General features: G+C 36.3%; 1 protein-coding gene across 1 annotated transcript in view; it reads left to right on the top strand.

The window, feature by feature from the left end:
* The first annotated feature begins 1,195 nt into the window (after positions 1–1,195).
* Positions 1,196–13,588, top strand: part of LOC149409865 (uncharacterized) — a 31,315-nt gene continuing 18,922 nt past the window's right edge. The window contains exons 1-2 of the mRNA XM_089649352.1: positions 1,196–1,299; positions 11,755–12,877. Of these exons, the coding sequence (XP_089505478.1) occupies positions 12,422–12,877 (456 nt within the window). The 5' untranslated portion in view covers positions 1,196–1,299; positions 11,755–12,421. The remainder of the gene's footprint in view (positions 1,300–11,754; positions 12,878–13,588) is intronic.

Here is a 13,588-nt window from a genome sequence, read left to right as displayed (position 1 = left end):
GAATTTGTGATACCTGTCCACAAAATTTACCTACATGATAATCCAATATGGGAATATTGGAAACATAATATAGGAAGCAGCTACAATCAGAAAAAAAGACCAGTGCATTATAGACAGACATTGTCGTGAATTTAAAAATAACCTAATTTAGCAACAAAATAATTATGGGATGTTTCGTTTGTTACATTAAAGAAAAAAGGTAGAACCTGCTGAAAAGCTGCCTTGAGGCAGCTTTGCGTGACATCTACTTTTGATATTTTTCAAATTCTAGAAATGTTATTGTTTTACAATAAAATAAACAAATAGACGATGCATGCATGTTAAAAAGGCAAGGAGTATGTACCAAAACAGTGTAAGATGGCAATCTATTCTCTCTGCCTGCCCTTCCAAAGAAAACGGAATCATTGTCGCTATTCTAACTCTACCTCGAATCTATGAAAAATATGTTTTCACAAGAGATGAAAGACTGTCTGTTTTACTTACACATTAAAATTAATTTTAAACTTTTTTTTGTATTAATTAAATTTAAAAAAAAAATTCTCCCAGAAAGCATGTTTTTGTATAAACGAGGTTTTTAGGTTAGTACCGCAGAAGAGATCCCTGAGACATCTGTTGTAAAACTAAATGTAAAAAAATTTAAAAAATGAAACCACACAAGAGCCAACTGCTCTCAATCGTTTAGAGCCAGTGAGACTATGGCATCCAAAATAATGATACATTGTGAGTCTGAATGTAGTAGGGAGAGGAAGGAGTTAGGAAAGAGGAAAAAAAGTTGCCGAAGTACCTGGCTATTCATATCTGGACAACAAACACGGCTAAAGTCATTTCAAGCAACTTTTCAGCTCTAAATTGTGGTCTTTCACCTGAACAATACTAAAAGTATCTACCACTCTGAAATTCTGTGCCCCAAATATAATTTTAAACAGTAAATTTTGAAACAACACAGATTGAGTCAGAACAGCCACGATATGTAATTTGTCAGTCAAGTTACAACTGGCTCCATAATGAATATAAATGAATTTTCAAACGTCAAAAAATAACAACTTTTCATGGTTTATAAAAAAAACTTCAATTTAAAAAAAAAAAATTCGACTGTCCAAAATCTAGGAAGTTTTACATCTATAGGGATTTTAGCTGCCTTTGCCAGGGAATCTATTTTTCTACCGGGCAACACCGACAGCCTATAATATTTAATATTATTCTGTAAGATACAACTTGACCTAGTTTTTCATTTTTTTCACTAAGTCTTCGGGAGTCTACTCGAGCGCTATTATGTAGAAGTACACTTTAAATATTATTGTAAGTCAATACTCCTTTATTTAATGTTATTTCTCTATTCCTATGTCAGTATTCGCGTGTTATTCTGACGATTTGACCTGACGCTAATTTTACGCGTCCGATCCGGATCGGTTGTACTCGAAATCACACGAAAACATGGGTTCATATTTTACACCTGTTAGTCGAATTTATTTATTTCATTGATAAGTTTTTATTGCTTAAATGTATGTAAAGATTCAGATCGTCATTTTGCACTGTAACATGGCTAATTTGAGGTCATTTTCGGGGAGAATCGAAGCGCCCAAGTCGCGAGTTCGATTTTAGTCTGAAACAAAACCATTTTGTAGTTCCTTGTTCCTTCCAAGTGCGACTGTCTATGTGCAAAACTCGAATACACATTTGCAAATTAACGTGATATTTACACTCTTTATTTCGGTGTATCTAATTCCGTATACTATTATTATGAAATTATTGTAAACTAAATAATTTTTTTTTTCGATTTTTACCCAATATTATTGACGTAAATAACACCAATGATTGAATACGTTTCCATTTCGTTATTTTTACTTTTATGTTAAGTTAAAACGTTGTTTATATTAATGTTTTCTAGTGGTATTGACAGATTAAATCCTGAAGTGTTGTATTATCGATTTTTGGCACGTTTTTGGAATTGAATGCACAAAACTTGTTGACTAAATGTTGTTCATTGCAAAAAACCGGAAGGGTTTAAATTTTGAATACTTTGATGTTTTAAAATTGATATTTGGATTTTGTAATAACTAATAACCATGTTATCAACGTTTTTAGATTTTCAATGAATAAATAACTATTTGTGTTTGCCAAAACAGAGTTGTGTGGCAGTTTATCCTCTCTGCCAACGCCTGGAGAGAAACGGTGTCATGGTTAGTTAGGTATAATGTAAGGAGAATAAGAAATTCCAGGCAATTTTTTTTAACTTAACCTTCTAACATACCAGTATTTCATCAAATTCTGTCAGAACCAGCTAACCAATCACAGGGCGTTTAAATCTCTCACGGTTTTAAATGACAATTTATTGATTCTAAGTATAATTATATCTTTATAAATAAAAATGTAAATGTTCGTTAGTTCAAAATCTTAAATCTCCGAAAGTTCTTCATCTATTGCTTTGAAATTTAGATATCATTACCTTGACAAGTAAAAATATGTTTTTTAACGCGCACGCCTAACATTTAAACACGGTTGATGTTAGTCACATGAGAATGGGTCGCTTCTACGACTCCTTCTTGAGTTCAGCAGCTCGGCTGTAAAACGATTTGCCGGCCTCTGTGTTTCCTCCCTCCTACAATATGGACCAAAGGACCCTGCACACAGCATCCCCAAAGATGACATAGGCCCTAAGAGAAATTATTTTCCTCAGTTCTTCCTGTGTTAAGTTAATGTAAAAAAAAATTTCAAAATATCTATTGGACTAACATTGTTTCTCTATCTCCCCTGCAGGGTACAGCTAGTATATAGTAAAACTTTTTTATTCGAAATCAGTGTTTGTTGATCTATATGAATACATGTTTTTTAAGCCATAATATTTTTCACTCAAGTTCCTTATTGTATTGCAGGTTTTAGACTCAGAATATTATTTTCCTTAATGTTTTACTGAGAGCTAGCAGGTTTAATTTGCACCATCGTACTAACAAGGATTTGTGAGCTGTGTTATTACCGTTACATATTAGGTTACGTTGTTTCAATGTTATATATAATATGTGCCTTGAATTGACAACTAACTAATGGTAAAATTTTACTTATGGCTACATATTGCACAATTACCAGAAACAATGTTTCTCTTTAAGAAACCCAAATTTTGAACCTAAAATCCTGTTTAACCTTTCCCTTACTGTGCTAAAAAAATCCACATTTTCCGGTGCTGTGTAGTCAATACACATCTCAAAATAAGCGATTTAATATGGGAAAAATATGAATATTCATAGCTAATCGATTATGTTTATTATATTTTATATCAAAAGTGATAATAATTGTAATTTAATTGCTGAAAACATGAAGAAACCATCGGCAGATGCTAAAGAAACGTGCGAGGGGTCCACATCTAACGACGGTTCACGGCCGACTGGCTAGCGGCTGGCACAAACACAGCTGTGCGGTCGTAGGTATCGATGGTCTAAATCAAAATACAACTGCAGACGTGTAGATGTCTCATGTTCCCGTATAGCGAATTAAAGCGAGACATCAATAGCGTGTCATTTCCTCACACACTCTTCGCGTATCACACGGTTGATTGTATTTGTTTCAGATTTTTATCAAAAATCTCTGATTTTTAATTGAATTTGAAAACTATCCAAAATATTATTTTTTAATTCAGTGCATAAATGTATAACGGAGGAATACCTAACATCTGAACCCAGAATTTATTATATTTATAGAGTTATTAAAGTTATTAGAAGCAATGTGTAGTAAATACACACCACACATAAGGAAAGGTTAAAAAAAGTAGGTTCTTAGTTTGGATTTAATTAAAATATAAGTTAAACATACAGAATAGGGACACGTTTAATATGCACTATTTTATTTAAAAAAAATAAAACACTTTGTAGCTATTACTTCCGAAACTGCTTACGAATTACAGCTTCAGATGCACATGAAAGCTTATTTACTATAGAGCGGACGTGTTTTAACTGCTCCGGTTTGTTTAATCCTTTCAAAAGGTTTCCCTTGCTAAGAGATTGCTGAAAAATGTTCAGCATACGTGTTTTATACAGTGCTTACCTTCTTCTTTCACGAAATGTGCGTAACTGTTACTGTTTAGCCGGAATTTGCAATTATTATAGCATTTTAAACCGATAAAATTTGGGAAGTGGAGCCAGAGCAAAGATGCTCAATGCAGTTGGAGATTTTATACCTGACCCCTCAAATGTCAAGTGGTGTCTTTAGTTCGGGATTTACGGGACCTCTTCAACCAAGGATATCTACATAGAAAACAGATAAGCCATATTTTATTTAAATTTTTTGTTTTTATTTATGTTTTCGTTTCAGATGACACATACACTTCACTTTGACTTTGGTTCAAGATTTTGTTTATGAAAGCCTGCGATAAGCGAGCCCTATAGGTCTGAGACAGAGGTATGAAATCGTTGGATCACGACACAATAAAAGAAATTGTAATTTTTTTATTTTTATTTTATTTTTTTTATTTAGGTATTAGAGCCAGGAAAGAGTCTAAAAGGGTCGAGAAGATGCAATTAGTGGCATGAATAGCTAAGAAGTGACTAGAAGGGACTAAAATAGACTAGGAGAGATGAGGTGATTTTGCACAAGAGCGGCGCTGTATAAATCGTCCAAATATTATTATTATTATTATTAATAGAGACTAGATATGATGGACTCGCCGAACGTTACAGCGGTGCTGCCCAGGTCTGTTATCTATGTGAGGATATTATTTCAGCGCTCTTTATTAGCAGCAGACACATACCTGAACGGATGACGAACCACGTGCTAGCACTGTTGGTGGACGCGGAGGACTCTCTCCCTGCAGCAGCTGGTCCAGTTTCTTCACCACCTAGGATTCTTGCTGCAGAGTTTCCATTTTTCTATCTTCGTCGAACGTCAAAGCGGTGCTCCCAAGGTCTGTTTTCTATGTGAGGATATTGTGTCAGCGCTTTACTAGCAGCAGACACATACCTGAACAGATGATAAACCTCGTGCTGGTACTGTTGGTGGACGCGGTAGTCTCTCTCGATGCAGCAGCAGGTCCAGTTTCTTCACCACCTAGGATTCTTGCTGCAGAGTCTCCATCTTCTATCTTCGTCTAACGTCACAGCGGTGCTGCCAAGGTCTGTTATCTATGTGAGGATATTGTGTCAGCGCTTTAATAGCAGCAGACACATGTCAGCGCTTTATTAGCAGCAGACACATACCTGAACGGATGACGAACCTCATGCTGGTACTGTTGGTGGACGCGAAGGACTCTCTCCCTGCAACAGCTGGTCCAGTTTCTTCACCACCTAGGATTCTTGCTGCAGAGTCTCCATTCTCTATCTTCTTCGCACGTCACAGCGGTGCTGCCAAGGTCTGTTATCTATGTGAGGATATTGTGTCAGCGCTTTAATAGCAGCAGACACATGTCAGCGCTTTATTAGCAGCAGACACATACCTGAACGGATGACGAACCTCATGCTGGTACTGTTGGTGGACGCGAAGGACTCTCTCCCTGCAACAGCTGGTCCAGTTTCTTCACCACCTAGGATTCTTGCTGCAGAGTCTCCATTCTCTATCTTCTTCGCACGTCACAGCGGTGCTGCCAAGGTCTGTTATCTATGTGAGGATATTGTGTCAGCGCTTTAATAGCAGCAGACACATGTCAGCGCTTTATTAGCAGCAGACACATACCTGAACGGATGACGAACCTCATGCTGGTACTGTTGGTGGACGCGAAGGACTCTCTCCCTGCAACAGCTGGTCCAGTTTCTTCACCACCTAGGATTCTTGCTGCAGAGTCTCCATTCTCTATCTTCTTCGCACGTCACAGCGGTGCTGCCAAGGTCTGTTATCTATGTGAGGATATTGTGTCAGCGCTTTAATAGCAGCAGACACATATCAGCGCTTTATTAGCAGCAGACACATACCTGAACGGATGACGAACCTCGTGCTGGTACTGTTGGTGGACGCGGAGGACTCTCTCGCTGCAGCAGTTGGTCAAGTTTCTTCACCACCTAGGATTCTTGCTGCAGAGTCTCCATTTTCTGTCTTCGTCGAACGTCACAGCGGTGCTGCCAAGGTCTGTTATCTATGTGAGGATATTGTGTCAGCGCTTTAATAGCAGCAGACACATGTCAGCGCTTTATTAGCAGCAGACACATACCTGAACGGATGACGAACTTCGTGCTGGTACTGTTGGTGGACGCGGTAGTCTCTCTCGCTGCGGCAGCTGGTCCAGCCTCTTCACCATCTAGGATTCTTGCTGCAGAGTCTCCATCTTCTGTCTTCATGTCACCTGTTCCTGTTCTTCATTTTACTTTACTTAACTTCACTTTATTTTGGTAATATATATATTTTTTTTTTTTGTAATACCTGCATAACTGTAAAGCGCCCCTGAGGTGATAACTCACGAAAGCGGCGCTATAAAAATTGTCCAATATTATTATTATTATTATTAAAGTGGATTGTAAATAATTCAAATTAAACTAAATGAAATTGGGTGATAGTAGGTATGTGTAGGAATGAACAAGGTTTGGAAAGAAGAAAAACAGGACGACGCTTACCGCTGTATTTCTGCGAAGGAGAACACAACACAATCACAACATAGTGAGTCCCACCGCGAGGTTATTATCGCCACAACAAAATGACAGTAATTAAAACAATATTAAGCATTTCCAAGATTGTCAATTTCTTTCTTTTTACCTTTCAAAGAGATTGTGTACATGAAAAACACCATCAATTTGCTCCTTTTTACTTTCCAAAGAGTCTAGTAAAGAAACTAGTCTATAGAATAAACTTTCAGAGTTTTTCATTGGTGTATAGTATAAGAAGTAGGCTCCAAATAAGAATTGTACTGTCTATGTTTTTTTTAGGATCAATTTGTTTCATACAAAAAGCCCGAAGATGTCGATCTGTTGAGTGGTTTATTTATCGTCCTAATTATTCTTCTGTTTTTAAAACAAATGCACTCGAATTTGTACTATGTTCTTGCCATTGTTCCAAATTTCAAATACCTTCCCACCTAGTATGTTCTTGCCACTGTTTCAAATTTCAAATACCTTCCCACCTAGTATGTTCTTGCCATTGTTTCAAATTTCAAATACCTTCCCACCTAGTATGTTCTTGCCATTGTTCCAAATTTCAAATACCTTCCCACCTAGTATGTTCTTGCCATTGTTCCAAATTTCAAATATCTTCCCACCTAGTATGTTCTTGCCATTGTTCCAAATTTCAAATACCTTCCCACCTAGTATGTTCTTGCCATTGTTTCAAATTTCAAATACCTTCCCACCTAGTATGTTCTTGCCATTGTTTCAAATTTCAAATACCTTCCCACCTAGTATGTTCTTGCCATTGTTCCAAATTTCGAATACCTTCCCACCTAGTATGTTCTTGCCATTGTTCCAAATTTCAAATACCTTCCCACCTAGTATGTTCTTGCCATTGTTCCAAATTTCAAATACCTTCCCACCTAGTATGTTCTTGCCATTGTTCCAAATTTCAAATACCTTCCCACCTAGTATGTTCTTGCCATTGTTTCAAATTTCAAATACCTTCCCACCTAGTATGTTCTTGCCATTGTTCCAAATTTCAAATACCTTCCCACCTAGTATGTTCTTGCCATTGTTCCAAATTTCAAATACCTTCCCACCTAGTATGTTCTTGCCATTGTTCCAAATTTCAAATACCTTCCCACCTAGTATGTTCTTGCCATTGTTTCAAATTTCAAATACCTTCCCACCTAGTATGTTCTTGCTATTGTTTCAAATTTCAAATACCTTCCCACCTAGTATGTTCTTGCCATTGTTCCAAATTTCGAATACCTTCCCACCTAGTATGTTCTTGCCATTGTTCCAAATTTCAAATACCTTCCCACCTAGTATGTTCTTGCCATTGTTCCAAATTTCAAATACCTTCCCACCTAGTATGTTCTTGCCATTGTTCCAAATTTCAAATACCTTCCCACCTAGTATGTTCTTGCCATTGTTCCAAATTTCAAATACCTTCCCACCTAGTATGTTCTTGCCATTGTTTCAAATTTCAAATACCTTCCCACCTAGTATGTTCTTGCCATTGTTCCAAATTTCAAATACCTTCCCACCTAGTATGTTCTTGCCATTGTTCCAAATTTCAAATACCTTCCCACCTAGTATGTTCTTGCCATTGTTTCAAATTTCAAATACCTTCCCACCTAGTATGTTCTTGCCATTGTTTCAAATTTCAAATACCTTCCCAACTAGTATGTTCTTGCCATTGTTCCAAATTTCGAATACCTTCCCACCTAGTATGTTCTTGCCATTGTTCCAAATTTCAAATACCTTCCCACCTAGTATGTTCTTGCCATTGTTCCAAATTTCAAATACCTTCCCACCTAGTATGTTCTTGCCATTGTTCCAAATTTCAAATACCTTCCCACCTAGTATGTTCTTGCCATTGTTCCAAATTTCAAATACCTTCCCACCTAGTATGTTCTTGCCATTGTTTCAAATTTCAAATACCTTCCCACCTAGTATGTTCTTGCCATTGTTCCAAATTTCAAATACCTTCCCACCTAGTATGTTCTTGCCATTGTTCCAAATTTCAAATACCTTCCCACCTAGTATGTTCTTGCCATTGTTCCAAATTTCAAATACCTTCCCACCTAGTATGTTCTTGCCATTGTTTCAAATTTCAAATACCTTCCCACCTAGTATGTTCTTGCCATTGTTCCAAATTTCAAATACCTTCCCACCTAGTATGTTCTTGCCATTGTTCCAAATTTCAAATACCTTCCCACCTAGGTGATAGTTAGGGATAGGTAGGAACTGGATAAATGACATCCCGATAGGATCTAAGCAAATTCTTATTTCAATATTAAGAATTGATAGTTCGCTTATGAGAGTTATGTATTTCAGTCCCTGGAAATGGAAAATAATGCATTTTAATAGTTATTTCATTTAAATTAAAATCGATTGTTAATTTTGCAGCCATCTTGAGAAGCTTTTTTTTCTTCTCTTATTTAAACACTGCATACTCCTTTCCTTCACATATTTATCTAAATTTAACACTTCCTAAATCTGTCAATAGCATTGTAATGAAATATTTTTACTGTACATTCCTGTCACCTACCTCGGAACAGGTTACACCTCGTGAGGTAGGTAATGTAAAGCATACAATTATATTACTGTGTTTTATATTGCAATAACCGCCGATTTATTGGCACTGAGTTGAGCTGAGTGACATAAATATTATGGCAAAAAACATTCATGTTGGTCAACAAACGCTGATTCTGAATATATAAGTTTGATTATATGTAATGATTTGTGGAATCAATAAGTCGTCATTTAAACACGATTAAAACCGTAAGAGACTTTAACGTCCTCTGATTGGTCGGCGGTTTCTAACTTTCACCGCTACTTCACGGATCGGTACGTTAAGAATGCGGACAATTTTTGTTTTTTTTTAAAAGCCAAGAAATAATATTTTATTATTATAAAAAATAGAATTATTTCGATTGTTTCCAGAAGATTTTCAGCGCAATAAGAGAAAGTGAGATAGCGACCATAACAACACATAAGTAATCCGTGTTCGTCTTATAGTGTAAGCGAGTAAGCATATCTTCTTATCTCAGTCACACCCGTGATGTAGAATGTAGTATTCGATGAAAATATGAAATCGCTACCTGCTATATTTTATTTCGTTCACACGCACATATTCTTTGAATATTTATCTTTGTCATACATGAACAATGTTTAAATTAAGTGTTTTCATCTTCAGTTTGTGAGACATTGCATTTGTCCGTTTGTTATATTTATAATCTTTCGTCTCAAAAACAGTAATACATTTTAGGATACGCCAAACATGAATCTATTAGATTAATGTCAAACGGGAATATTTGTAAATAAATCATGCATCTGATGCATCCCTTAGGTCAATTGGTGTTTGATTCCCCAAAATTATAAGACAACAATAATAATACATTATGTGCATCTAAACAACTGGTCTTATTCTTAATTTATTTGAAATTAAACGCAAAACAGCGGCCGCGGCGAGTGACTAGCAGTGACATCTGTTGTCTCTAATAGAAGCTTTCATTCACAAGTCCACACGATTCGCTGAGTCAATTTAAAGAATGTCCCCTTTGGCATCTTCTCTCTCTATGCGCGTCATAGAATAAACGAGATGGCACAATGTCTTTCGTCGAAGTAAAAATTAGGTACTGAAGAAAGCTTAGGGACGCTTAGGTCATGGCCGTGAGGGAGACAGCACGATGAATATTATATGTTTTAAAGAGATGGTGACATAAAAATAAGTCGATTTTTCATTTTACACGCTTGTAGTGTGTGGAACATTGGTTGTTTTTCAACAGCTTCGCACCCAGTATCTTTTTTGGATACTGCGGAAGGGCGATTCAAACTCTTATTTTATTAACTTTAATGTTGTGCACAACTACATTAAGGCGATGCACTACGTCGTGTAATATTTTAAATTGAGCCGCTATCAATAACAGCCCTTACGTAGATGGCGATAAGGTTTAAATTCCCGCTTAACACCATCCGCCTGTTTTGATTTATGCAAGAAAAAAACATGGCCAAAAAGTACCTTTTATTTTATTTTGTGGATGTTCAGGCATAAATATTTTTTAAAAAATCGATCATTTTATAAATAACTTAATTTGCCACATTATACAATAAAATCATAACCGAAAATGGGTTCGTAAGTAGGAGATTTTGAACTTTAAAGCAGTTTTCATAGGCCTTATACATTATTTTTTTCTGGGCTTTTAAAAAGACTTATCTAAAAAATACTCGATTATTTCAAAGGCCAAGATGTATTCTAATCGCAGTATTTAATTAAAGCATCTGAAACATTTTTAGGTGACCAAATTTTCAAACCAAAAACACAAGATTTTGCATTACTACGTATGGCATCGCCTTAAAATGTAATCTCTTAAAAATAATTTTCCGCAAGTACATGGATTGTGTAGTTATTTCCAATTCACTATATTAACATAATATGTATTTAGAGTCGCAGATTTACAAATTAATATAGATAATAATACCTGGGCATTTTTCACAATATCAAATAAAGATTAGTCACTCATTTTTTTTTCAAATCACCTACCAGGCCTGTATCCCTAGAGCCGCCTCTGATTTCTGATGATGGTTCTTTTAAAATAACATTACAACAAAATTTCAAAAGACCCCAGGAGTTAAATTAGAAATTGACAGAGAAAATATTTATGTTAGAGAGTAGCGAAACTGCGCAAGTCCTCATTTGAATCATATCCAGAAAGGGTTGGAAAAAAACCTGGGTTCTTTTCTAAAATGTGTTGCCCAGTGGTGTTTTTTTTTTAGTATTTCAAGCCTAAGAGGAACGGCTGTATAACCTTTTTCATACAAAAGTTAAAATTTGGGTTTGAGGCATTTTATAACAATACTAATTGTTTTAATCAAATGGTGGCAAATATCTAGTACAAATGTCTACATTTCGTTTCAATGGTGAGACTCGTCAAAACGACAATTCAACACACCTATAAAAAGTGTTATAAAGTTATGAAAAATAATGAAACAAAAACTAGCTTACATATGTAACTATTTAACCTAGTTTTTGTTTCATCACTTTTTAATGACTTTATATCATCTTTTAAAGGTGTGTTGAATTGTCATTTTGAGAAATTATCATGGAACCCATTTCAACACTTGAAGTGAATATGGCCGCTAGTGTTGAGGGCCATTATGTCTCTTTCAGTGTGACATGAATAACTTTGCATTAGGTATATTTTAATTTACAACTTATTTTTTGTTTCAGATCCCGATAGAGCTCCGACGGAGTCGCATGTTACAAATTAGAAAATGAATCTATTTTGAAAGAGAAATAATATTTTTGAATATTATACCTGAAATACAAAAAAAAATTGCAGTAAAAATGCAATGCCATATTTAATGACTTAAGCAGCGCTGTTGCAGCTAACGAAAGATCAGATGATCTCGCTGCTGAACGTGCAAACGCGTGTCGACACGTGATGTAGGACACGTGCAAGAGGTTGAATATAATTGTTACATCGTTTTAAGGATCCACAAACCAAAGACAGTAGCCATATAACTAGACAATAATACAAAGTAACCTGTTATTGCTATTGGGCCTGCCCAGCGACTGAACTTATTATCATCGTTTTACGGACACTTCCGTACAGAGGATTTATCAGAATAATTACCTTTTATCAGGGCACAAACTAACTTGTTGATTGTTGAAATACACACAAATACCCCGTTGTTGTAGACTAGACCATGCTAGTGTAGCATCTCACCCACTCACAGACAGACACTTCAATACACATATATCCCCGTTGTTGGGGACTATACCACGCTAGCACAGTATCCCAGAGACACTTTTCATAGTAGTTGTCGTTACTGTACCACGCTAGCGTAACATTCCAGACACCATACCCTCCCAAGAACAAGACAAACACTTCAAAATGATCACAAAAGAGAAGCACTTCACAAAGTGTGAGACCCCCAACAGTTCCCGAATCGTGGAAGACAAGAAACCTCTCACGAGAATACCAAACGGAATCGCCACAATGGACCCAGCCAAAGCAGCGATCAAATCCAATGAGCCCGTCAAGCAGGAAAAGCTCGACGAAAACAAAATCCCGCTGCTCGACAAACCAAATGGTATCGCCGACGATAAAGTGGAGAATTCGGACGATAACATCTTGTACAATGCGCCCAAGTTCGGCACGGTCATCCCTAATCGCATCTTCGTTGGCGGATTCTCCGCAAAGACGGCTGACGAGGAACTCTGGAGATTCTTCTCGTCGTTTTCCCACATCTCGGCGGCAAAAATCATCTACGACCGGGCAGGGGTGTCCAAGTGCTACGGGTTTGTGACGTTCGTCAATCCAAAGGACGCTAAGGCCATCGTAAAACAGGTGAGCATTGTGCCTATTATTACCAACTACCTGCAGTACACACATCATTACTTTTATTTTCAATTCAATTCAATTAGTTTATTCCTTTAAAAACATTACAAAATTACATTTTATTTCGTTTTTAAGTACATTTGTAAAATGGTATTACATAATAAGTAAGCGGTGTATAAACTATACCAGCATCAATAGAGCTTGCCTTTTAAAGGCAGCTTCACCTTCAGCTAAATATGTCGATATCTGAATTAATTCTGTTCAATAGCAAGACTGCTCTCCCCACCGGCATGACCTGCAGGCAAGTTAGTCCTGGGTCAATCCGCACCAAATCATCCAGGCCATGTCACCCACCATCTCAGATTTTGATGAAACTTTAAATTTTTAATCCTTCCATTTAGATAAGAAAATATACCAAATTTTACCTTCTTACCTCAACTCGTTTTTTTTTTATGGGCAGTTGAAGTTTGGGCAAAATAAGCGTATTTACATATTCCGAGCACTCCGGAAGAGCTTGTACCTTCAATGAAAAAAAATTGTATCTTTGTCATTTATAGTGCAAATGCAATGAATGAATAATGTTCTCTGAAAATTCCAAGGATACTGTTCTTAAAGTTTTTGTAATTTTCCTTTTGCGGCTTTGGAACGGGTCAAAACAAGCTTTTTGAAATGTTTCATATTTATTTAAGTTAAATATTCTGTGGTGCTCACAAATGTTGA

Source organism: Hesperophylax consimilis, chromosome 29 (genome assembly GCF_061612785.1).
Source record: "Hesperophylax consimilis isolate HC1 chromosome 29, BYU_Hcon_1.0, whole genome shotgun sequence".
NCBI lineage: Eukaryota > Metazoa > Arthropoda > Insecta > Trichoptera > Limnephilidae > Hesperophylax > Hesperophylax consimilis.
The sequence above is the reverse complement of the archived record's forward strand: the minus strand, read 5'-3'. Positions and strand labels throughout refer to the sequence as shown.